At 40.0% G+C, this 27,749-nt stretch overlaps 1 protein-coding gene across 1 annotated transcript in view; it reads right to left on the bottom strand.

Annotated features, from left to right (window-relative positions):
* The window catches only part of znrf1 (zinc and ring finger 1), a 69,463-nt gene that overhangs the window by 23,484 nt on the left and 18,230 nt on the right, over window positions 1-27,749 (bottom strand). Inside the window, exon 2 of the mRNA XM_079346653.1 lies at window positions 1,869-1,964. Within this exon, the coding sequence (XP_079202779.1) occupies window positions 1,869-1,964 (96 nt within the window). The remainder of the gene's footprint in view (window positions 1-1,868; window positions 1,965-27,749) is intronic.

The following is a 27,749-nucleotide window of genomic DNA, read 5'->3' as shown; positions in this document are numbered from 1 at the left end:
GAATGTTGTCAATCAATCATTGGTGTGACTCAGAGGGGATTTAAATGTGGGACTGAGAAATAGCAGGGTATACTCCATATACAGTACTTGTGTATACCCTGCACTACACCACTGATTGTCTTTAAACAGTGGTAATACACTTTGTTGTATCTAAACATAGACATTAACCTTAGTAGTGAACTTCATGAACAGAAGCGGTTGATCCAAATGGGACATTGAGATGAATTTTGCCATTACTCATTGGTTGGGCTAAGCATGTGGCTTATTCAAGGGATTCCAGTAGGACTCAGTCTGGATAAGAGCACATAATAGCCCATAAAAAACCCTCGGGAGTAATAGATAAGTGGTAACAAAATCCAATCAATCAACCAGTTGTTGAATAACATGGAGAAAGAGAGAGGAGCATCACGGGGAGACAGTGAGGGATGAGCTAACAGAGGAACACGGCAGCTCGACACAGACGATCAATAAAGCAAAATAAAAGAGCCTGACACTGTTGGCTCCCACAGCCCTGCGCGGTAACCCATGCTAGCTTTTCTAACATGATGTAGAAACCCAGCTGAGCACTAATCCTCAGTATCATCGATGGTAAACTCATTAGTATAGTAACACACTTAGCCTTAAATGTGTTAGTTTATCTTTAAAGAAGATAATGCAAATCGCTGAACAACAACTTTTGGCAAGACAATAGGTCTTCGAAGTGGATGCAACAATGTAGACGACTGATTTCATGCTCTGATAGGACATTTTGGTTTTCAATTTTTTTGTTTTTGTTTGAGTGACCATATTCGGATAAGAGGTTGATTACTCTTTGCTACTCCTCTATCCTGGTTCACACGTCTCCATGGTAGCAACTTGTCAATCACGCTAAAGTTCGCATGCACGCTCGCTCAACATTGCATGCTGTTACAAATGTGCCACCAAAAATTATTAACACACAATCGGTAAGTATTTCAGTTTGTCTTTGCCATTTAATGTTGGTAAGTTTTGTGCATGTACTCAACGTTTCTTGACTCCCGATTGGTTGATTTGTGGCACATTTGTAACAGCTTGCAATGTCAAGCGAGCGTATTGGCAAAGTTAAGCACGGAGTGAGCAGGTCGAGAGAGAGAGAAAAAATGCGAGCGAGTGGGCGGTTGCTAAAGCACACTTACGTATAGGGATTGTTACAAGCTTTGAAAAGGAGTTAACAACACAGTATTGATCTTTGTTTTTTTCTCCTGCATATAAGTTAAACACAAAATATGATTTAAACCTTTTGCAAAATATATATTTTTTTGTACTTAAAGGTGCCCATTGATTGTTCAGGAATGAGGCACAGATTTAACACCATAGTTGCAAGCTTCTTACAGGTTAAGGCAAGTAATCCGCTGCTCCAGTCGAAAAAACAACAACTCATGCAGACACGATGGCCTGTGATTGAGCCAGCAACATCTTGTGAAACTAAAGACGTTGCATGCTACAACAGGGCTTTAATTCCATTTAGGGTCTTAGCAGTGCAAGTTGTGCTTGTATTTTTCAGGTCTGCGGAGCATGAATGATTACATTGGGTTGTATAAACTACTTTTATGAATTTTAATGAGTTCCTCATTTCCCCTCGTTCATATTTATCATGTTTTGGAAGGAGTAGCTCAACAACAAACAGTATTTAGACCCACCTACTTTGTCATGAATATTTTTTAGCACAGAAGCAGTGACAAGAGACTCAGCATACTACCGGGATGACTAATAAATATAAAAAGGACATGGCCTTGAAAAAGCAGGGCCATAATAATTTTTTATTATTACTGGCTTTAGTTGAAAGTACCAGATCATCAGTGTCCTCATCCAATTCAAACATAAACACAACAGATAAAGGCAATCCTTACCATTGTAGGAGAGGCGAGGCTTGCTTAGACACATGATGAAGTGAACTTCCATTTCGTTAGACGCCACAGACTTGGAGCAGACAGGACACTTGAATCCTAGGAACAACAGCAGAGAACTGATCAGTAACTGATTCCAATGCGTACACATACCTCTGAAAGAAACAAGTCAAAAACACATCATGATTTGAGTTTGTGTACAGTGGCATGTTTAACCCACCCTTATTGAAATGTTACATTTCACATTTAAAAAAGTGTTTTCTTTAAGGTGTTTCCATTGATACTAAAGGTAAAAATGTGTTTCAGACTGTGCTACACATTTATCTCTAAAGGTGATGATCTACAGCCCAGGGACCCTGATGATAAACTACCCATCAACAGACCACTTAAGTGTTGCTGTTTTTCCTCAGGGCGCCTGGATCCCATTTAATGACAAACTATGACAAACTAGGTTGGGCTGCTGTGCTGCATCTCACTGTGAAACACAGTATAGATCAACCTGGACCAAATAGTCTCCTATTGATCTAGAACAAAGTCATTTGTGTCAAATGTTGACATGCTGAGCTACTCATGTCTAGTGAAGTCTTTATTGTGGCTTGAACAAACAAAAAACATCCATGGTCAAATACAGATGGATACAAACCAGTTAAGATTGTAGCTGCTGCATTTTAAAACCAAATGCAAAGTGAGGCAAGGTCAGCGAGGTGATACACAGCTGAGCTTACAATACACTGAAATTGAACAAGCTGCTGTGACAGGAACAACATTTTAGTGGAAGTCCTTGGCATTCATTGTTGTTTGGGCAATAGACCTGACAGAAAAGTTTGACAAATGGTTCATACAAATACCTGTCCTATTATTGTACAAGCCTTTAAAACAGCACATTTTCAGATGAACCCTGAAGTATCCACCTGCACACAACACACTTGAAATAAACAAACGCACAGAACACAAAGAAGCATTGAACCCTTATTACTGGTGAATTCTGCAAACTGGCCCTCTATGGGATGGAGGATTTGACGGGGCTGTTGCACAAAAAAATCTGCCCGGGGTGGGGGGGGGTCTTTTCTGGCAAAAAGTTTGGGAACCACTGCTACAAAGTTCACCAACCGAAAGTTAAGCTTGACTGCCTTTAAACTAGTTTTAACATTGGTTTGAAGCACTTTTGGACACTTTTTTTGTCAGATCACAAAATACTTAATACATACAAATGACTTCTATACTCTCACAGATGATCCATCGTTACCTCTCCTTTTTTACTTACTGACTAGCCAAATTTCTGTGATGTTTGGATTGGACCCATTGGGCAGAGGAATTTAACATATAACAGAGAATCAACCAAAAGGCCACATGAGTGGAGTTTGTGCTAAGCTGAAAACAGACAGTATTTCTCTGTTACAAATGAGGCTTCGAGTCAAAACAGCAGCGATCCTTGACACTGAATGAGTGAGAGCTGTGTTTAGCTGTATGCCTCCACACTATACAGATAGAAGTTACAGCATCAACAAGATCTCACTTAATTGTTCAAACTTCGTTGTGCAAATTCACTTTCGAAACCTTGTTACACTGATGCTCTTGAACCGTATCTTTTATCCCACTCTTCTGCATTCCACTGCTCAGATTAAACATTAAAGCTATGGCATCATAGGGACAATATCATTGAATCTGAACCAACAAAGGCTGTGTATGTGCTTCAATCATGTGCTGACATAATCAGATTTACATTAACAGTAAATAAGCAGCACAGTCAAGGGGGATTTCCAGCAGGGCAGTTATTTGAGAAGATGTTTTCACTTTCCGGCACTTTCACTTTTGAGAGACTTTTATCTCTGTGGATTTGGTTTTCTCAGGAGATGTTTGTCTTGCCCTGACTGTATAAGGTTCATTGGTTTGTTTTTATATCAATTGATATCTAGGAATATGGTTAGGGTGTTGGGATTTTGATAAACTAAAAAAAAGATTTTGACACCCTAAACCATGACTTCTTAATGAAAAATGTTGTATTATAAATTTACTGAAGGTTACTTGTGGGGTTCCACAAGAGCCTGAGCTTGGCCCTAAACTGTTTATAATCTACATCCATAATATATGCAACTAACTAACTGTTAACTGAAAGAGAAAAGGATCAGTATTTGTTTGGGGGTATGGGGTAAAATCTAATCTACATTGTTTAACAATTGTGAATCAATGCAACTATTATGAATCCACCAACTCACTGTTTATTAATTTACATGCCCTTTAAAACGTTATGATTTAGTTTAACTTCAAACCGGATAGATAATCAACAAAGCAATGAAACCCTTTCTACAAAATGTATTTAGAGGTTGTTCCAAATGAGAGCGAGCCGGATAAACTTCAGGCAACAGATGTCTTCAAACAAACAAAAGTAAGGACAAGTAAACATTAGAAAGATTAGAAAGATTATGTGTTTTTCACTTGATACAAAAGCATGTTTAAAATAGATGGACATATAAATAAATATCATTTAACTGCTTTGTATTTTTTTGTTTAGAATATTATTTTTAATGGTGACCAAAATAAACTTCAAACTACTATCAATAGTAATGGTTAAATAGTTTAAATAGTTCATGGTGACATTAATGAAGTACATGTAAAGTTGTAATATCTTTTTAATAGTGTTAAAAGATAACATTTCTTAGATTATGCTACTTTCATGGTCTGTTAGCCATTTTTTCATTATCAATAAAATGAGATATGGGAAATCCTTAGATGCCCAGTGCCACAAACTGTTTGTCTAAGTTATGCAACACTTCAACGGAAAAAAAAAAAATCTCCGAAATCTAAGACATGGCCGTATACAGTAGTCGGACAAATCACGAGGAAACATAAAGAAAAATGCACCACATCCCCCCTCCTCCCACCCCCACATGGCAGCTGACCCACTTTTCCCTTGGCTGCTATTTTCAGGAGCTCCATCGGGACGAGCAGGGAGAAAGACGGAGGAAATGAGTGAAAAAGAGGAGCAGAGGGAAGGTGAGAGAGTACAGGCATTTGAGGAGAAATGAAGGGTTATGATACCTGGTCCAGCAGGACTCTCTGCAGTCAGGGAGGTGTGTATATGTGTGTGTGTCCGTGTCTGTGTGCATGTGTGTGTTGCCTTTAAGTCTAAATACTCAAGGTCTGTTCATAGCATGAGGTCATTTAGGGACAAAATATATGTCATACGCTATGTGAGAATGAGTGTGTGTGTTGTCGGAGCGCACGCAGACGTAAATATGAACTTGTGCCAGTAATCCTGTACTGTACACTGTTCAGGATTTGTTGATGTCACATTGGCTCTTTTCTCTCAAATATTTGTGTTGCCTGATGTCAGTAAACTGCACACAGACGCTTTATACACCATGGTCTGGAGAGGCAGCTGCTGAGGAGACAATTGTCATGTTTCATTCTGATATTATCTAGACTATCACAATTAAGATGCTTAAAGGACAGGAGAATGAACATTTAACACTAATGAGTTATTAGTTATTTTCTAGATAAAATAAAAATCTTAGACCTAATGATAACATGGATACCTTTAAATATTGAAGGATGAAGTGTTACATTAATAAAGTATGAAATCACGTTCTGTTATAAAAGTTACAATGATTCAGAGACAAGTCTGAACCTGTCCTCTGGTGATCATTGTCTTTGTTTTGTTGTTGTTGTTCTCGGGCTTTTTACAAATGAAAAGATATTAAAGCATAATAAATAACTTGTTAATACAATTATCATCTTTCGTTTTTGATATGTTTCAATCAGGTTGATAAAGGCCTTTCTTACTCTCCAAATTCAACTCCACCTCACCTCCTATGAGCGAGCAGCGCCTGATACGACTCCTTCTCGGACAACAAAAACAATCAAAGATTAAAATGTTTAGCTATAACATTCACACCTAAAGCCTGGATACAGGACTTCTCAGGAGGTAAAAACATTTATCTCACTCAGGGAATTATTTTTATATATATTTTTTTTTTTCAAAGCAAAAGGTGTAAAAACCTTAAAGCTTTGTTTCCCCAACTTGTTTAGACTTTGGGAATTACAACTTACACGCTTGTCCAAAAACACAAGTTGTGGATTCCATCCTTAAAGATCAAAAGGAAGTAAAGGTTTAAGTCAACAATTTTGCATGAACTGGCTTTATAAATGATGAAATGGCAAATGTGCAAGCTGGTGCATACAAAATGACTTTAGGGTATACAGTACAATGCTGAGTAAGGAAAACACAGTTTGTGATAAATGTCAGAGCGGCATGATACACACTGTCAAACATTTTAGGAATATGAGTTAAGGCGTTCATGTGGCTAGCCCTGATCACATCTATGTTGCTCATTTATGTATTGTGCTTAGATATTAACAAATATAAGTTTGGGGAGTCACGTGGGACCATCAAGGAAGATGGCAGTTTAACAGTGTCGCTCCGCAAGCCCACTTTAAAATTATATCATCTGTCTGATTTAACTCTGTTTAAATCTGTTTAATCAAGTGTTCCAGCAACTATTCAGTAAAGCAACAAGTCATAACAGACTGCAGATGTCAACTTCCACGTCGAAATATTGCAAAGCGGCCTCCTCAACCCGCATAACGAGACAGACTTCGCCGGTACATGAAACGTTAGCTAAACCAGCAGATGAGGGATCCAAAATAGGTAATGTATTGTCTGAAATTAGTAAAATCAACTCGACACTACAGACGGTCGCAACAGACGTGTCATCTATCAAAGGAGTTGTTACTGATTTAAAAAATTCTGTGAATGTAATACAGGAGAGGCTCGATGAAACGGAGGGTCGTATTGCTAGCATGGAGGATGTTACTTCAAAGCTTGCTGGAGATGACGAATGGCAGGATAAACGTATGGAGGAATTGTGGAACAGAGTGGAAGTTTTGGAAAAATGGAGCCGCAACAACAATGTGAGGCTGGTTGGTCTGAAAGAGGGATTGGAAGCTGGAGATGTTATACAGTGCGTCCAGAAAATCATATTGGAAGGACTGGGGCTGACAGACCACCGAGAGCTGGAAATTGAAAGGGCACATCACGTGGGCTCCAGACCCGACAATGATAAACCACCAAGAACCGTGCTGATCAGATTCTTGCGTTCAAAAGCCAGGGAGAAAGTTCTGGCGGCGTCGAGAGAAAAAGGATCTGCTATTTGGAGTGGAGGTAGGATCTCATTTTTCCCTGATCTCTCAAAAGAAATGGCAGGCAAGCGGAGAGAATTCACAGCCGCTAGGAAGATGCTTCAGAAAGCCAATGTGAAATATACACTAGCGTATCCGGCTTCACTCCATTTCACATGGCAAGGGAAAAACAAGGCTTTTACATCCAGCGAAGAAGCAGAACTGTTCATTAAAAGCACTGTGTTGGAGAAGCTGAGTAGGATCACTGGGACATTGTCAAGATATCTCTTTTGGAGGGCTGTTCTGGGGAAATCTTAGTGTGTTGAGTTTAAGTGCATCGCAAGTTGATCAGGCTACACAGTTTAGGTTAGGCCTAATAGAGATCATAAATCCTTTTATGTGCCTTTTGAGTACTGGTCATAATGGGTAGTCACGTCAGATTTATTTCATGGAACATCAACGGCTGTGGAAATCCAATTAAGCGACGGAAAATGTTGTCATATCTTAGAATGAAACTAGCTGATATTGCCTTTTTGCAGGAAAGCCATTTAAAAGAGATAGAAGCGCTGAAATTTAAAAAGGATAGGGTTGGGCATGTGTTTCATTCATCCCTCTCAAGTAAACAAAATGGAGTGATGATTCTGATAAATAAACACCTTAATTTTGTAATGTTAACGGAAACTAAAGATGAAGAAGGAAGGATTTTATGCATAGAGGCAATGGAGTGGGTGTGGTTTTATGCAACGTATATACCCCCAACAAAACTGATCCAGACATTATTAATAAGGTAAATAAAATTCTTGGGGATAAAACAGGACAAATTATTTTGGCCGGAGATTTTAATCAAGTAATGGATGGGGTCCTCGATAAAAGTAAATATCAAGGATCGTCTATACCAAGAGATAGGGCAGCACTTTGCATGTAGCAAGAAGACCTGGGACTGATTGACATATGGCAGTTGGTTAATCTAAAAGAGAGAGAGTACACATTTTACTCCCACTGCCACAGATCCCATTCGAGGATCGACTTCTAACTGGTATCTAATACAATTATTGATAATGTAAAGGACTGCAAAATAGGGGCAATTGCAATATCAGATCACGCAACAGTACAGTTGGATGTCTCACCGGCCAGGAGAGGAAAGTGGCGCTTGAATACTTCTCAACTACTAGAGGAGGTTTTTAGTACGTCACAAGCTGAGGAGTTAAAATCCTTTTTCGAGATAAACTTGGGAAGTACTAATAAGTTGGCCACTGTCTGGGAGGCCTCCAAAGCATATATAAGGGGGAAGATGATTGCACGAGGGGCTAGAAGAAAAAAAGAGGCTGCAGAATCAGTTAAGAACTTAGGAGCCAAGATATGTGGATTAGAGAAGGAACTAGCCAGACACTATAATAACAAACTATATCAAGAGATTTGTAAACTCCAGGAAATTTCAGCTTCACGATATTTACAACAGGAAAGCCGAGTATGCTTTATTTCGTTTGTGCACAAGATTTTATGAAGGGGGAGAAAAGGCGGGAAAATTGCTGTCGAGACAATTAAAACAACAAAATGTCTCCAATATTATTCCATCATTAAGGAAAGGCAACACCCTGGTATCAACCACAGCAGAAATAAATAAAATAAGTCAACATTTCTATGAACAACTATACACTTCGTCAGATAGAGTGAATCAAGAAAGGATTCAGCAGTTTTTATTGAATATTAAATCACCCAGAATAGAGGCCGGGCAAGCCGAGGACTTAGAACGTCCGATAACAGATCAGGAGGTGAGAAAAGCCATTTCATCTATGAAAAAGGGGAGGTCCCCAGGGGCAGATGGCTTTTCAATTGAATATTATGCAAAGTTTTGTGATATATTGGCCCCTATATAAACCAAGGTGTATGAAGAGGCTTTTAAGAGCAGAGAACTTCCCAGTACATTCATGGAAGCATTAATAATAACACTCTTGCCGAAAAAGGACAGGGACACTACTGACCCTGCAAATTATAGACCAATAAGCCTCATAAATGTAGATTGCAAGGTGTTAGCAAAGATACTAGCATCAAGATTAGAGAAAGTCCTCCCGGACATCATCCATAGGGACCAGGTGGGTTTCATTAAAAGCAGGTCATCGTCCGACAACACAAGATTACCAGACATGAGTGACTTAGATTCAGACCTGGACTGGATTAGGATAGAAAAGAATCTAGCAGATCCATTTATGCCCATTCAGGCTCTCTCACAACACTCTGTTGTTGAACAGGATCCTAATCCAGTCACAACACATTCAAAAGGGGTGTGGAGTAAACTCCACAAATTATGCAAAACATCTCACTATAAACAACCATACGCATCACTGTGGAATAACCCAAATGTCCATATAGGTAAAGTTATGGTTTACTGGAAGCAATGGCTGGTTAAAGGTGTCACAATAATTAAAGATATATACGACAATGGAACTTTTACTTCCAATTCAGAACTGGTGAATAAATACAATATTAGGGGCCAAGAGAACTTTTGGAAATACTTGCAAATTCGGCACTGTATAGAGAACAAATTCATTTTCAACGAGAACTCAATTTATACATATTTACAGTTACCGAGAGAAACTCAAACAGCCTCAAAATGCTATCAATCAATGCAATGTGTAACCGCAGATACCAGCAACAATTTGAGAGTAATATGGCAGAACGACTTGGAGTTAGAAATTGATGAGAAGGAATGGCAGGGTATTCTTTCTAGTGTGGGGAAATATATACATGAAGTAAGGGGCAAATTCATCCGATATAAAATAGTACGTAGGTACTACTATACACCATCAAGGCTTTTCAGAATGGGTATTGCAACAAATAGTTTATGTTGGAGATGTAAATCAGAAGAGGGCACGTATTTACACATGTTGTGGGAATGTTCTTTTGTTAACTCATTCTGGCGTGCAATTTTCTTTATACTTGAGAGATGGTTGGGATCTGATATACCAGCGGAACCAAAACTATATCTACTGGGAGATAGATCTATGCTACCTAATATAACCAAAAAAGCATTTGCCATTGTTTAAAATTGTTTTAAATGTTGAAAAAAAAAAAAAAATCTGACTTACAGAAAAAAACAAAAACAAATGTAAGTTTATATCACATCCTTTCATTAATTAAGAATGACATCAAACAACAGAGACAGTTGACATTTCAATAAAACTACCTTCAAAGGGCCACTGCCCTTTTTGGTTAAGGGGTAAAGCTTCCGAACACTCATCAAATGTATCTCAACAAACACTGGGAGAAATTAGAAAACCCTAAAAGCCTTTACAAAGAAAACAGAGAGAACTTAGTCTCAAAATGTTTCATTTCAAAAACTGTATTGTGTGTTGTCAGTTTTTTTCTTTTTGGCCTCTGGTGCAATATTATGAAAGAAACAAACTTTGAACAGAACTCAGCTTTAGGCCAGGGCTAATGTGTGTGAAGTGGTTTGTTTTCTTCAATGTGACTTGGCGTTAAGATTAGGCGGGGTAGCATTTGTGAGGTAAATGTGCAGCATTTGGATACATGCGAAGAATGTGATTAGAATCAATATACAGCACAGAAACATCCATCCATCCATTTTGAAGCGCTTATCCGGGGCCGGGTCGCGGGGGCTGCAGTCGAAGCAGAGATGCCCAGACTTCCCTCGCCCCAGACACCTCCTCCAGCTCTTCCGGTAGGACCCTGAGGCGTTTCCCAAGCCAGCCGAGAGACATAGTCTCTCCAGCGTGTCCTGGGTCTACCCCGAGGACTCCTCTCAGAGGGACATGCCCGAAACAGGGAGGCATCCAGGGGGCATCCGGACCAGATGCCCGAACCACCTCAACTGACTCCTCTCGATGTGAAGGAGCAGCGGCTCTACTCCGAGCTCCTCCCTGGTGACCGAGCTCCTCACCCTATCTCTAAGGGTGCGCCCAGCCACCCTACGGAGGAAGCCCATTTAGGCCGCTTGTATCCAAGATCTCGTTCTTTGGGTCATGACCCAAAGCTCATGACCATAGGTGAGGGTAGGAACGAAGATTGACCAGTAAATCGAGAGCCTCGCCTTTCGGCTTAGCTCCTTCTTCACCACGACGGACCGGAGTGCACCGATCCGTCTGTCGATCTCACGCTCCATCTTCGCCCCACTCGTGAACAAGACCCTAAGATACTTGAACTACTCCACCTGGGGCAAAGACTCCCCACCGACCCGGAGAGGGCAAGCCACCTTTTTCCGTTCGAGAACCATGGCCTCAGATTTAGAGGTGCTTATCCTCATCCCAGCCGCCTCACACTCGGTAGCGAACCGCCCCAGTGCGCGCTGAAGGTCCAGGTTCGATGGAGCCAACAAGACCACATCATCCGCAAAAAGCAGAGACGAGATCCTCTGGTCCCCGAACCGGACCCCCTCCGGCCCCTGGCTGCGCCTAGAAATTCTGTCCATAAAATTAATGAACAGAACCGGTGACAAAGGGCAGCCCTGCCAGAGGCCAAGAGCTGATGGACGAGTCTACCTCTGAGAACTCAGCCTCTGCTTCCTCAGTGGAAGACATGATGGTGGAATTGAGGAGTTCCTCAAAGTATTCCTTCCACCGCCTGACTACATCCCCACGGTACCAGATACCCTGCAACCACAGCTCAGAGCAGCTGCTTTAACAATGGAGGTGGAGAACACGGTCCACTCAGACTCAATGTCTCCAGTCTCTGCTGGGATCTGTGAAAAGCTCGTCCGGAGGTGGGAGTTGAAGACCTCGCTAGCTGAGGATTCCAGACGTTCCCAGCAGACCCTCGCTACATGTTTGGGCCTGCCGAGTCTGACTGGCTGCCTCCCCTTCCAGCGCATCCAACTCACCAACAGGTGGTGATCAGTTGACAGCTCAGCCCCTCTCTTCATCCGAGTGTCCAAGTCACACGGCCGGAGGTCAGATGACACGACCACAAAGTCTATTATCGACCTCCGGCCTAGGGAGTCCTGGTGCCACGTGCACTTATGGACGTCCCTGTGCTCGAACATGGTGTTTGTTATGGACAAACTGTGACTAGCACAGAAGTCCAATAACAGAACACCACTCTGGTTTAGATCTGGGAGGCCGTTCATCCCAATCACCCCCCTCCAAGTCTCACTGTCGTTGCCCACGTGAGCGTTGAAGTCCCCCAGTAGAACAATGGAGTCCCTAGTCAGAGCACCACCAGGCACTCTCCTGCGGGCCCCAACCCCAGGCCTGGCTCCAGGGTGGGGCCCCGGCTCCGCCAAGTCGGGTGACGTCATGGTCCTTGGTCTTATTTCCTCCATGCGAAGAATGTGATTACAATCAATATACAGCACAGAAACGTCACTTACAGAAATAAACACTCAGTATGGGACGAGTTTACCATCAACAAACAAGGAAAATAAAAGCCAAAACTTTGAGTTAATTTGACCAACGTGTGATACAATGAATCTCACAATATTTGGATTAGCCAGCAGTGGGGCTCTCAATCAATACTACAGCAGCACAATAGCAGCTTTCCGTAGCAATTGCCATGGTCTATGACGTAACATCCTGTGTTTCCACGGCAACGATATACATTCTGTCTGGGGGCTCAACCGCTGGGGGCAACCGCCTCAACAAGACAACAAGTCCCATTAAGTATACAATTAATTGCTCTTCCTTTGATAACTGTTGAAAATATTTGCTGTAATGTAAGTACTCTGTAAATATATATATATATAGCATGGGTTTAGTCCATTGTAATGAAATTACACTTTTTGTAGGTTTAATTGTAAGTGTTGGAGCATTTTGAATATATTTCAGACAATCTTGAGATCCTCAAACTCTGTCAAATGAATTAGGAGTGAGCAGTTATTCAAAGGCACAACTGTGTGACTGTGTGATTGTTGTCAGCCCCTCCAGCAGAGAGCCGCTCAAACATCATCTTTTATGTTTCATTTTTTTTAAGCTGTTTACTCCTCTCTGTCTTTTTTTGTGTCACGCTTAATTGTCTTCAGAATTCTTCTTCTTCTTTCTCGTTATCTCCAATTGTTCTGCCACATTTTGAAGCGTGCGTGTCAGGTACTGCTTGCCTTTACTCATGATGGTATTCTGTGTGTGTACATGCACTGCCTATCCTGTGTGTGCACTTCTGACTTTTTATAAGGCTTTGAACAAATATATCCCAACCAACATTTTCTGCAGCAGCAGGATTTAAAAAATGCGACCTGAATCTTTGATTTATCCCCCCGTGAGTCTTTTTTCTTTCCTTTTCTTTTTTTTTAGCTGATAAGCATTTCTTAGAGCAACCATGGTGAATGAGCCACTTTTGTGTAATCCAAAACTGCAATGTTCCAGATGCTTTTTTAAGACGTTCACACAAACACATTTTGTTCCAATCCAAATTCCTCTGTTTGTTTGTTGTTGTTTTTTGTGACCTTGACTTGTTGTTGGCTCCGCAGCTTCAAGGGGGGAAGGGTGGAAATTGTTTTCTTGGAAATGGTACATCATCCCTTGTGACATATTTTTAAGGCTCATTGACGATTAAAAAAATATGACGCAACATCTGTCTGTCTGTCTGTCTGTCTGTCTGTCTGTCTGTCTGTACTACAGACACACCTAACCATTCACATACTGATGGGGTTAGGTAGTTCCTTGACTCAATTTTTTTCAAATTTTTCAAGCCACTTTAGTGTGGAATTAAATCATCACAAGTGTTAGGTTAGCTGGCTGTCTTGGTGTCAGGCGGCAAACTCTTGATGTAAGGATTTTGTAAAAAATCAATGGAGGATTTGAATGGGAAAGTTTACTTCCGGAACCAAAGCCTCGAAAAAGGTGGCTGGTCACGGTTGAGCCCTATGCGGCTGTTTGCCAAGAGGCTGAAGGCCCGCCTTAGCTCCACACTTTTGCCTGTTACAAAGTTGATGGAAACTTAGAAACAGCATTTGAACAATGGAACACGCCACACACGTTTTAAACAGTCACTTAACATTTATGCAAAACTTCAGGAAAACTTTTCTTTTTTTATACATTACTCTGCTTCAGTTTTTTCTTGCTACCAATTGTCTTTCTTACTAATAGATTTTTATAATTTCTTTTAATCTAACCACCAAATTTACTTTAATCCTGGTTTAACCTAACAAATGACAACAAAGGAATACATTTTTTAAAATATTTTAAAACATTAGCTTGTTACTGAGTATTTTACACAAGAAATTAATTTATCAATAATTATGCTATTCTAAGAAGCAGTTATAAAAAAAACACAGCTCATTCATGTCCATGTGTCTTTTGTGGCGTCTGCAGGTGATGCATACATCTGCATTGTGAGCAGACACTTGAGCTAAACTGAATGTTGTTTTGTTTGTGGTCAGCCCTCTGTGATGTTTTAGGGATGAAAACCATCAGTAAATCAAAGTTGCAGAGAAAAGCAACACTATGCTGAAATGCAATAATTAACATTCAGTCAGCCAGCAGTGGGGATCACAGTGGGATAATGACTCAAATGCAAAATGGGTTGTTAGGATTCCACTTTGTATTTTTCTGAAGCTAGCTCATCAGCAGGAAGATAACATCTGACTGAATCATGATTTCTGTCAAGAGGACCACCACATAATCTGCAGCCAGGATATTTAATTACTAATTACTCATAATATATACTATACAATATACTGTAGTCTAACAAATGCAATATGTATGAATGTGGCAAGTTGAAAATCACCCAGGGCATTCATGATAAATAATCCCTGTAATAATGATCATTCAGTTTGGATCATAGGCACTGCTTTGATATATTTTATATAGTTTTATATAGTTTATAACACTATTTGTAGTGTCCACAGCCACTTATAGATAATCACAGCACTTGAAGAAACTTTTTGCAGTAACATGTGTCCTTGTCATTGAATTTTCTTCAACCCATCACAGAAAGAAATACTCACAAAACAAGAAATAATCTTTTGGATAGACATCTTTATTTGAGCTAGAAATCCAATGACAAACTGATAGAAACGATTATGGTTTATTATCCCCTCGTCCGATTTTGACAAACAATGGCTAGATACTGATAGTGATCACCTGTAGAGATGGGTTCCATGATTCTAATCCCACACATCCCTTTAAATATCCCTTTTAAACGTTTTCCTCACACATGAAGAACAGAGCTACACAATCAGACCAATTAAGATTTGTTTGCTAGATTTTTCCAGAACCCAAAGTATCTCTTTTTACAAGAAAGCCAATAAAAGTAATTTCCTGGAACTGTGCATTTTCAGAAGTAAAAAATCCACAAGCATGTAGACCAAATCACTGTGATATTACATTAACAACATAATAACATATTCTTCCTGGTCGACAGCTGTCAGCGATGGTGGACACAGAAAGCACAAACAAATATTTTGTATTGAGCCTTATTTTAGTTTAAAGCGTCTTTGATAATAACAAATCTACTCATCTCATCAATGGTCACACAAAACACAATGTTCTGCTGTTAAGCATTACCAACTGAATTAATTTTCTGGCCTGCAGTAATAACTAAACCACAAACACTAATAAAAAATCACTATGTCTTTCATCAAGCTAACGCAAGGACATCGCCCCAAAGCTAAACAGTAATTAACTTCACTTTGGTAACTCCATCCTCTTCAGACGCTGTGTTCAGAGCATGTTTACTCACTCTCAGAGCCTTGAATCAAAATAATTCCAACAATCACTTAGCCCATCTGAATTATTAAAAGAACAATTTAGCACTGCAACAAAGAGTCATATAATACTTGGGGAACAAAAGAGTATTTTCGTCCATAGCCATCATTTACCTAAAATTTGAAACCTGCAATTTGTTTCCCTGCTCTCTGCAGAATAGGTACATCTCATTTCTAAAGATCAAAATGCATAACAAGAGGGAAACATTTTCACTTTTCCCAATGCTCCTGTATTAACATGCATTTAATTAGACCTGACACCATGGGAAGCTACTGTTGTCATATTTGAATTGGTAAATGGAGACACTGCACATAATCTTACAGTCGAACAAACGGGTATTCTGTTTCTTAATTCTCTTTGGTAAGATACTGCAACACAAAGACAACAACACTTACATGTTTCCTCCGTTACCTAAACGCACTACGTGATAACAACCGGATGATTAGATCCTTCACACGCCAAAAAGCTAAAGTGCTATTAAATGGTTCCATGGAGGTTGTTTTTTCTAAATCCCTGCACAGACAACACATATGTGCATACACAATTGTCAGGTGAGATCTAGCACTGTAAATAATAAGGGACAAAGCCTGAGTGAATGATGGGAGCTGCCGCCTTTGGAGTCCTATCAACAACAGTAGCCATGTTGGAAATATTGTTTTCAACCTAACTTTCAGTCATCCTAACTTTCAGTCAATCTTACGACATGCTGAGAGCTGGCCTGTTTTAAGCTTGTTGACAAACCGAGCCAAGGTCAAGGTCAGCTACACATTATAGTGAATGACATCAAAAAGTCAAAACATATGAGTTTTTCTTTTTTTTTGAACCAGGCTTTAAAGAAGTTGCTGTAAAACCAGGATTTTTGAATGGTTTATGCTTAATGGGTGGACAATACATGCACTCACAAAGATATCTGGGTTTCGGACGAGCTGCTGAGTATCTGACAGTGGGAAGCAGATCTGTAGCCAAACAGTACGGCTACATGACATGTTCAGTGTCTAAACAGATTGGCATCTGCTGCAGTGGGTTGAGAGCTACTGTATTTACTTTTAAAGGTTCAGTCTTACAGTTTGTATTTGCTGTCTGATATCACATTCAAACTCAGATGAGAGGATGGCATCAATTAATCTCCAGAACAAACACACGCCTGGGATGCGTTTAAATTAGCACAGAGTCAGGGGAATATGAGGATTCAACTTTCAACAGACTGCAAAACATGTTTTCACTCAAACACCTGAGGGACACGTGGCTTTTGTTCTCAGGTGGGATGACGCTCAATCAATCCGACTTTAAAGTCAAGACTTTTGAGATACAGTCTGTGGGCTTAGCTTTTCTTTGTCAAGAAATCAAAACAAAATGGTAGTTCAGGTTTGCCGTCTTTCTAACACCCACATGTTCCGCTTGTCATTCACACTTTGGCCTGTCAACATGAAAGCTAACCATTAGCTGAGAGTGTGCCACAGTGTGTAACCAAGTCTCAAAAGGCCTGAAACCAGCTGTAAATGAAAGAATTACACTAAGATGACAGGGATTCAAATCGTGTTGTTTTCTGTCACCAATCACTCTGTTAGCCTACGTTACCTTTGTTTAATTTTCACAGTTGCCAATAGGTCGAGCAAATCAACCGGATACTGCACAAAGAGACCGACATTACACATTCTCCACATTCGAGAGCCGGGCTCAGAAGTGAAAAAAACTGTAGAATAGAGTTGTCAGGAGAATATATAAGAAAGCAAGAATAGACCAAGCTACAAGAGCATGAAGAGGTAGGAGGCATTTATCATATTCACACTGGAGTTACTGTAAATTCAGCAGAATATGGCCTTATGTCTCTACTGGGCCACAGTGGGCCAGAAAGCTGCATGGCTACACTGTCACTTAACTGTATCTTATCTGACTGTTATCACTGCAGGTAATAAAGGTTATCACCGAGAATCAAATGCTTCAATCAAATGCGTATACTCGCTTAGAAGCCAGTGATACTCAGGGGTGGCTGTCGCTCAGTTGGTAGAGTCTGTTGTCTCTCTCTCAAACGGAAGGTTGGGGTTCGATCCCCAGCTCCTGCAGCAACATGTCCGATGTGTCCTTGGGTAAAACACTTAACCCCTAATATAGTTACTCCGATAGTCACCGTACATAGCAACCACTGCCATCAGTAGGTGAATGGGTGTGAATGACGTGACATGCAGTGTAAAAGAACTTTGATTAGTCTATTAATTAAAGCGCTAAACAAGCTCAAGTCCATTTCCAGTTCATTGGTGTAATCAAACTGGACAGAAGTCAACTTTGACAAAATTGAGTTTTTCCAGGGAGTCTGAGAAAGTATTTAAATCCCTTACTGGATAAACACAGGTTCAACAGTTCTTTCCAACAATGCAATGACGCAAAAGCAATTTATTAAACATATGTTTTCATTATAATGTCAAAGAAATGTTTAACTCATTCACTGACTATAAGGCCTTTTTTTTTTTTTTAGCACCATTTGTCATACGAGACCTTTACCCCCACTATGTCCCATGCTTTTAAGGATTTGTTTTTCACTTGGACCTGTCTGCTTACAGGCTAACCTGCTTCTGTTTGTCTGCCTGCCTAGCTACCACCTCTGTCTATAAGACATCCATTTTGCAAAAATATTTACAAGTTAACTTATGATCATCTTCACTTTCCTACATGCCTGCGTTTGAAAGGCATCATTGTTCAGGAATGGTCCTGTTTATATGAAGCTCATTTATGATTTATTAGGCTTTGACAAACTTTGTCTCTGATGTCTCTTATTTTTGTGAAAGCGTGAAACTTGTCTTGACATGTATTAGATTCACTCCAAAGGTGTCTACTCATCCTGACAGGGCTTGTTCCTCAATAAACTCTGTCTCGCTCTACCTTATTCCTTACTGAACAACTTTTAATTACCTGAGGGTCAGTGATCTTACTTTGAATAATACCAGGGGCTCGTATCACTCAGCAGACAGCATGGAGTGCAGAAGTCAATTATCTGCTGATGAAAACTTTTCAGTGTTTCAGTGTATGTGGTTTTTAGCATTTCAAATATTTATCATAGCCAGAACCTCCAAATTGTTGAGTATAATCATTTGATGGTGTCTTTCTCTACATATTGCATTGAAGAGGCAGACTAATCTCCATCATGTTTTCCTTTTTCTTTGTGTTATGGTCAGTAACAAGCTTTAAATTATATTCTTATTCTATATAAACTATATACATGTATATTAAAATGATTCAATTAAATGAATCATTTTCTTTGGTATTTTTGTCATGTCCAAATATGCAGTGATGATTGCTGAATAGTGATGTCGCTAGTTTAGGCCTCTGGTTTAGGCTAAAACTGAGGCGAGCACAGTGCACATCTCAAAGCCATCCGAGCAATTCAAGATGCTTTTCAAAAACAACAGGAGAGAAATAAATAGGAGGACAGCTCCCTAAATTCGACTCTTTTGGTTTCACAAACAGACACAGCTGACACCCTATACCATTTCATAGCAGCAATGCAGCAGTTCGGCCTGTGCTTCAGCAGCCATGGAGCAGATACGTTAGGAGGATAGAAGATATATATTTTAAGACATGCATGTGTGTGTGTGTGTGTGTGTGTGTGTGTGTGTGTGTGTGTGTGTGTGCACTAGGGCCATTCAAAATAGCTTGCACAGGGGCCTGTCACACACTTCTGTACAACCCCTGAGGCCACCTGTCAGGTCATGTGATACAAAATATAGAACAATATAAAATAGAAATATCAAACATTCACAGTAAAAGACTACGGAGCCATGTTAGGGACCTCCTTGAAAATGAGATGGTGCATCTTAAGGGGTTATCTTTACAATACATTTTAAATTTCACCCTTTGTGTAGAAGCATAGAGGAGCCAGGGGAAGCACACACATTGACTAAAATGAATAATCAGCTCCACTGCTTTTTCACAGTGGAGACTGATATATAACGCACCTGCTGAAAGACCCCTTGTTGACCAACTGTCCTGTTTCAAATTGTAAGATTTCGGCATTATGAACTCCCCTGAAACGCTAAAAACAACTGTCTTCAAATGTCATCCTAAGCAGTTGTTATGTTTTTGTAATGAGGACTGCACGAACCCTCAGACAAAAACAGTTTGGGGGTCGCCGGTGGCGCAGCGGCAGTGCGCGCGACCCCACGTATTGAGGCTCAGTCCTCACGCGCGGGCGGCCCGGGTTCGCGTCCGGCCTGTGGCCCATCTCCCGCATGTCTCTCCCCACTCTCTCTCCCTGATTTCCGACTCTATCCACTGTCCTCCCTCTATAATAAAGGCATAAAAGCCAAAAACAAATCTTTAAAAAAAAAAAAAACAGTTTGTAAGCTCCCTCCAAAAAAATAATAATAAAAAACTTTCTAGAAAAACCTCAACTGCTCATGAACCCTGTCTGCTAGTTTGTTTTATCTCTTGTGGGTCAAATCTATCACTTCATTACAATGGGAAGATACAGTTCAAATATTACATTTCATAAAAGGCTAAGGATATGATTCCTTCAACTGAATTGTAATTGTTGTTTCTAAATCTGTATGAAGTGCTTAAACTTACTTCATTTTACAGCTTCCTTTTTTAGAAATCCAGACATTGGCAGACAACATTGATTTGGAAAGGTTTTAATAAATGTAAAAGGGACTTTATATCTTCATCAATAATGTTTGTGTTATAAAAAAAAACAAAACACTTCCGTTGATGATGGAGACACTATGAAGAGAACCTCATATTTGATCACAGAGTCTGATGGAGGTTCTTTGTCCTGCTTCCATTAAGCAGTTCTGAACAGCTCTGTAGTGTTTTGTTTCGTGGTCACTTCCTGTGTCTTCTTCTTTGGAATTTTCTTTGTTTTATAATTGTTTTTTTTCTTTTAACATTCGTTAGATCTTCCTTATTTGTCTTTCTATTTGTTTTCCTGATTTACAACCAACTTCTTTCTGCAGATTAATATGACTGGACTTTGTCATCCAGAGTCTGTAATCACAACTTTATCTGTAGAAGTAAATCTGTTCTTCAAAGCAGAGGTGTGATCAACATTGACCAGTCAGAATGAGTAATTCAACGTAGCTTGTAAGAAAAAAATAAAATAAAAAATACATTCACAATTTTGTGTCCCACCACACTGACTATGACAAAACATTTCAGAACAAAAAGCGACAGTTTCGAAAGTCAAGTACAGTAGTCGTACTGAAAGAGAGGAAGTCTTGCACTTCTGTAAGTGTGGTGAAAATACAGGAGAAAGCGAGCACTGACTCTGATTGGTTCTAAAAGTTGTTTGAACAGAACCCTCAACCAGTCTTGCGGACATGTGAGCAATAAATGACTGTGAGACAAAACACAGAGCTGCAGCAGGCAAAGAATACGATTAAAACAAGGGTCAGCCAGTCTCATGATGATGAATAATGTCCAGAAGAGAAAAGGATGGACAGTCACACTCATCGCGAGGACTCAGTCTAAATCAAACCATGTCCGCACGAACAACTGCAAAGTCCTGACTGTATTTAAAGCTCTCATCAAATATCTAAACAATTGTCACTGTTGAGTTGAGGGCTCACATTTTTTTGTTTCCAGATCAGGCTGCAAGGTGTATTAACAGTAGAGGGGCTTTGGTTGATGAGTGTCAATAGCTGCAGAGGACAGACAGAACGGAGGGAGGAGGAGGAAGGGGGAGTCCTCTGTGCAGTAAAATCAGGATCACAACAGTCCGGGGGCAGAGAGAGAGAGAGAGAGAGAGATGAATCATCCAGCCATCTACTTTATGGCGCAGAAGTGAGGGGGAGGAGGAGAGGACAGAGGGAGCGAAACAGAGGGGGGACAGCATAGCAGAGAAAAGACAGAAAGTTAGAGGGGGAGTAGATGAAAAGAGAGCGCACAAGGGAGCAATGGATGAGGAAACAGGTATGAATATAGAAAATAAATAGAGGACGTGAGGCTGAATCACGGGGTTGAGTGGGAAGGGAGGGGCGGAGGAGGAGGAGAGACACCAGGGGGTGAGAAAAGGAGGCGGGGAGTCATGAGGACGGACAAGGGGTGGAATCTAAACAAAGTAAAAAAGAAGCAGGAAGTAAAAGATAGAGAGCTAATGCTGAAGGGTGTGCTCTACTTTTAAAGTATTCCTGACTTGCATCTGAATTTCTCCTCTCATGGTGTGCTGATTCAGCAACGATCCCATCAGTCCAATAAAACAAAACAAAAAATAGCCCGGCTACTCATACGTTTTCCAACAGTATAGCTCCTGTGCAGAATATCGAACTTAAAAAGTTGATATGAAACACGTTGCCGTCAACATATCATGGAGCAGACGGTGTTATCAATCAAAGCGGGCTGTTTCTCCTCCTTAGTTCGCTGAGCTTCCGTGAGGTGTCTGCAGAACCGTCTCTGTCATCTATAGTTTAGTAAAAGGGTGTTGTTGTTCAGCTCGGTGGTTCTTTCTTCTGAGAGAAGTTTTGCTTCCTGCAAACAGATGGCACTGCTGTATTATTATTTAAAACAAGCAGGGAAAAAACAATGTTGGTATTTCAGAGACAGAAAGCTCACTGCTGAATCATCACCTGTCTGTGTTTGTTTACGGCGCGCAACTTTCTGTCTCCCAGGATGATGCTGTGCTGCCGTTGGTGTAAACTCGCCAGCTTGTTGTCAGCTGTTTCACATGAAGTAACAAGTAACGGGCGCTGTCTAATGTCAGTCATTTTGTTACGACAATATTGAATCTGGAAAGTAACTCATTTATTGCCACAAATAGTGGAATTCCAAAACTGATTTTACCAGATGTTCGCAGTAATAAGAGATTTACAAGTTAAGTTGTATGTGTAGAAAATTGATGGAAACTGCAAAAACCACACACTAACAGAATCCATCCCCAAAAAACTGCATGACGAACCACACAGTGGTGGCAAATATTAAACATGTTTATTATTTAAAATGAAAAATAGGTGCTGCCCTAATATATCACTATTGGCACACATCACACCAGAAAAGCTTACAAATGCTGATACAAAGAACAATTGCTGTTACAGAGATTAAACCTGTTTTGCTAGAATGTATAACAACATATTGTCAGTGCCTTTTCCTTTCATTCAGATAGATCTCACTAAAATGACTAATCCCCCAGATGGAAGCAAACAAACAAGCTCACTTCTACTTTTTCATGGTTTCCTTTGAATATATAAATGGCAGGCTGGAGGGCAGCAGACACAGGCCCATTACAGGGAGTTTATGAGACACACCAACTCGCATTTGACAACTCTTAACTTGCACATCATGCATTATTGTCATTGTTATAAAATCTAAAGGCAGAAGTCTAAATATGTTTCCCAAACAATTGGAACTGAACATAAAGGAACTGTTTGGACACTTGTCTGTATTAAAACTTCTATATTTTTTTATGGGTTTTACTCAACGTATCACTTGTGTTTTACATCACTAGAAAGCTACTATTCTTGTGATTCCTACCATTGAAAAAAAAAAAAAAAAGTTAAGATCTGATCAACACAACAGCCACAATTAAGCATTTATCAAACCCTCCAACAAACAAACATCTTCTCATTCATTTTTCCTACCACGTGAAGGTCTACTGTACTCACCCAGTCATAATATTCTAACAAAGATCCTGCTGCCTTAGGGATTGATTTTAAATTTCCTCCTTTGCTTCCAATTTTCAACTGTATTGTCTGGACTTCAATTATCTGTGTGCAAACACTCACTTTGCATGGTACCATAGTTGTTGCTTTTTTTTTTCTTTCCAGTGTTTTTGCATCATTAACCTTTTGGTTAAAATTAGGTAATGATCAGGGTTAACATTTTACATTTCCTTTAAGTGTTTGTGTCTGTGCTGTGTCCATCTGTCTATATATATATATATATATATATATATATATATATATATACTTACAGCAGAATAAAAAATCAAGAAGGCTTAATATCCCTTTCCAAATACTTTTTAAGTGTGAGAACATGTACTAATCAAAAAAGGTAAATGTGCAAAGCCATTTTCTTTAAGTGAAGCTAAAGCTAAAGGCATAATCAGCTCCACCAGCTCCGGAAGCCTTTGTCAGTTTTTGCTCAGGGAAAGCCAGGACACTGGCTGAGGACACTGGAGGGTTTTTAGTTCTGTGACAGGGAAGTTTCAAATTGATTCAGCTGCAGATGTACACACACGCACACACGGAGCCATGCTGAGATTTAGCTCCCCGGCAGACAGGCTGAAGGCAGAGATTCTACTGCAGAAGCACAACAAAGCCACTCTGGGGGTTTAGCTCTGTGGCATGGCAGACTGAAGGCGGAGATTTAACACACAGAAGCACTCCAGGCAGGCAGTGTCAGGCAGACAGATCAGAGAGGAGCAGAGAGAAGAAACCATTAATACTACAGATGGAAAGTCTGAGAGGAACTCGAGTCACACTGCTTGTTGTGTTGCAGAGCCACCGAAGCTGAATATAATGACACATGATGTTGAGTATAATGACACATATTTTGCACAAATGACTCCACAAGTTGAAATAAAATAAAATTGCATGAAATGGCAACAGAAAGACGTGACATTAAGAAGATTGATGGAGTATGTTGTGAACTGCCTTTGATCTGCTTCTCAGAACAAAGACGATTGATTTCACGATACCAAAGAATTCATGATGTTCACGAGATGAAAGCTTCTCTCATATTAACCATATAGGCAACCATCTGCATTGATGTGTTCATATCAAGAGTTTTGATTGTGTTTTGAAATCAAAGTGTTGAAAACGGAAAACAGAATTCAGGTTCCCTTTGCCTGCCTTTATAGCAGATATCATTTCAAAAAGTGGATTTGGTGGTATTAGCTGAATATCCACCAGTCTGCCATTTCCAAAATCACTTGTTTCTTTTTTTTTTTTTTTTTTAACTAGAGGATGTGTATTTTATAATCATACAAAAATGGATCACATTACTAACCTGACATTTGGTGGTGACCATTGGTGATAGTCACACTGACTGTAAGCAAGTTTTTCTTGAAAGATAAAATGTAGACTAGTACAAAAGTAATGCCGTTCAGTCTACACTTATGGGCCTCCCTCCATGTGTAGTGGTGACTGTGTCTGCAGCGAGCCTGTCCTCTGCCTGGATTTTCATGTCTTGTGATGTGTTGGTTGACTAAGTCTGTCTGCAAGGGGAGCTGGTGTGCTTCCTCCAGCCAATGACAGTGTACAGGTGAGTTACAGTTCAGTGATTGGACGCGAATAAAACCAGCTAATTAATGAACCATATTGACAGATGCAGACATGGCAGCAAAGAAGAGAACATATAATCACAGTGAGGCAAAACGACAAAGTGGAAGAGTCAAGGGTTCAATCCCCACCTCCTGCAGACACTTAAACCCAAATTACTCCCACTGCTTGCCCTGCAGCATATAAATCTGTATGAATAGAATTTGCTTACACTGTTGGCCTGCTCTCTGTTGGACATGCAGGAGCCAAACACCAGAGGTTAGCTTATGCTAGTGGGCGGTAAATAGATCAGTAGTAAATGTACATATACACAAGCATTATACAATTTCACAAATGTACACATTGGAAAAACAATATCCACCATCCGTCACTACAACCTAAGGTAAGACATGCCGTAAAGATAAATATACAAGGTGCATAATCAACCCTCATGTGAAGGAACAATGTTAGCACACAACTGTCCTAAGTACAGTACGTCAACTAGACCTGGCATATGCATGCAATGGCTTAGTCTTCATTGGTTTTATAAAAAAAACTAAGTTTCTATGAGTCAGTCCAGTAACAGTTGCGTTAGCATTACATGCTACAGCCCCAGAGAACTGCTAGCATGGCAGCAGAAATGCATCTCAATTCAGGTACTACCGCTACACTGCCATGTAAATATGTATTGGCTTGCCTGTCTGTGTTTGTTTACATTCAAATGGATCATGTGCTGTGTGTTGTTCCTTTCTTCGATGTAACTAAGATGGCAACCTTTTGGTATTCAGATAGCCCATAATCATTTTAATAAAGACTGGCTCTTGCTCAGCTTAGAGACATTTTAGATGTGTTTTTGGGGTAGCAGTTTTCATGCAACAATAATGCAGGCAGCCACTTGGAAAAATTGTAAGAAAGTCAAAGTGGCTGTGCCTTATCCAGGTTTTAATAATACATCTAGTGTTCCACAGCTTTTCATGGGATAAGTTCAGGGTATTGTAGTGTGCTGCTTTTTTTCTGTAAATGATAGTGTGAAAGCACAAATTTCCTAAAAATAACAAGGGCTAGTTTTAAAGCGCTCAAATGGGGTCAAGGTGCTACTGTGTTATTCTTAAGTGTTTATATAATCTATGTCTTTCTGATGTTTCATGTTAATGTAAGTCTGTATAATGCTTGCTTCTTTTTTTCTGTCATTAGATTCTTTTCTCCACCTCGGTCCCCCACCGTCATTGTGTTGCAGCGAGAGCTCCTTTCAGATCTCTACAAATACACCGTGTATGCATAGCCATTGTAGATAATAACTGGATGAGACAGCAGTATTTGAAGTACCTTTCTCCCTCATAAACTCACATTCTAAAACACACACACAGCCCACCTCAGAGAGCCCTATGTGTGCCACAGTCAGACAGGAGGAGGCCTGATCGTCAGCAGCCTACCACTGTCATGCCCATAAACGGCAGCCCTGGAAACTGTTGGCCTGATTACATCACAGCTTACAACTAACGCAAGTCTCTCCAACAAACTATCCTTACCTTACCGGAAAGACCAGCAGTTTCCATGGGAACAGGAGAGAACAAGAGAAGGAGAGAAATAGAAAAAAGAGAGATGGAGAGACAGAGGAGACGATGGATGTCGGGGGTGTGAAGAGAAGAGAGCTCGCAGAAACAGAAGAGTGAGAAACATGCCTATTGTTTTGTTTGTCACGCAGGGACATGAGGTGATGTGACTTTAGTTGGAGGTGTGTGGTGGAGGTTAAATTAAGGATGTTTGCTCTGAACAGTGTCCCTGAATGCTACATCAACCCCTCAGAGCCACGCTCTCGAGAGAACACAGTGGCCATGACAGGGATCAGTGCACCACACAGGGGGATATAACTCAATCTGAACAACAATCACAGAACAGTTTCACACACGGCATGCTTTTTGCCCTTGACTGTCGTTAGATAAAAGGGAGCACTTCTTAAAACTAGGCCAAACCAATGAGTACGAGCACTCATTGATATTTTCAGTATCAGTCTCATTAAAATATGCAATCAATCTAACAATCGAACCTTCACTATAAGCAAAATATTATTCAGAATACCCAGAATGCAAACGGAAGTCTTTAAAACAAATCAAGGAGACAACAAGGGCTGTAGGGAAATCACTTAAAGGAATAGCATACTGTCTGTACGCTAAATAAACAACTAGAGCCAAAAGACAATTAGCTTAGCATATCACAAAGGATCAAATCAGCGAAACATAGAACCTTTGAAGCGCACTATCAAACATCAAAAAATCCTGTCTGAGCTGAAAATTGGAAGTTAAACATGATCTTGTCAGTATGTTGTTTTCCGCTCTTTTGTTGGCATTGCTGAACTCACGTAACGTTAATATAAAGGCAAATATTCTCATTATAGAATAGATAGATAGATAGATAGATAGATAGATAGATAGATAGATAGATAGATAGATAGATAGATAGATAGATAGATAGATAGATACTTTATTGATCCCGAGGGAAATTCAATATATAATACATACATAGTCTGATAGGGATAGTCTGCTGCTGTACGGAACATGTGTGAACAGCCAGGTCAGGATAAAATATCCAAGTTTTTTCAGAAGCGTTCAACTTCATCTACTAATTTCTGAACAGCTGTGTCTGTTTGTGTGTGTGTTTGTACATGTTCTAAATTGTTCTGCTCTTATCAATATTTCATTTGAACAAAAAAACCAAATGGCTATGATTGATGTGAAATGAGATATTCACAATGAAAAGAAATCAAATAATCATAACCCATCCCTGCACTTCCTGTCACATCCACTTATGGAGTGTACACTTCTCTTGGCTGTTTGTTTTTTATTCATTACGGGCCACATCTTTACAGCGTTAGTTCAGTTACTCTGCTCTAATTAGTATCATTTCAGAAGCAGCTGATTTGGTTAAAATCT

This window comes from Symphodus melops (genome assembly GCF_947650265.1).
Source record: "Symphodus melops genome assembly, chromosome: 6".
NCBI classification, from domain to species: Eukaryota; Metazoa; Chordata; class Actinopteri; order Labriformes; family Labridae; genus Symphodus; species Symphodus melops.
Note: the sequence above shows the minus strand (reverse complement) of the source record. Positions and strands in the feature narration are given on the sequence as shown.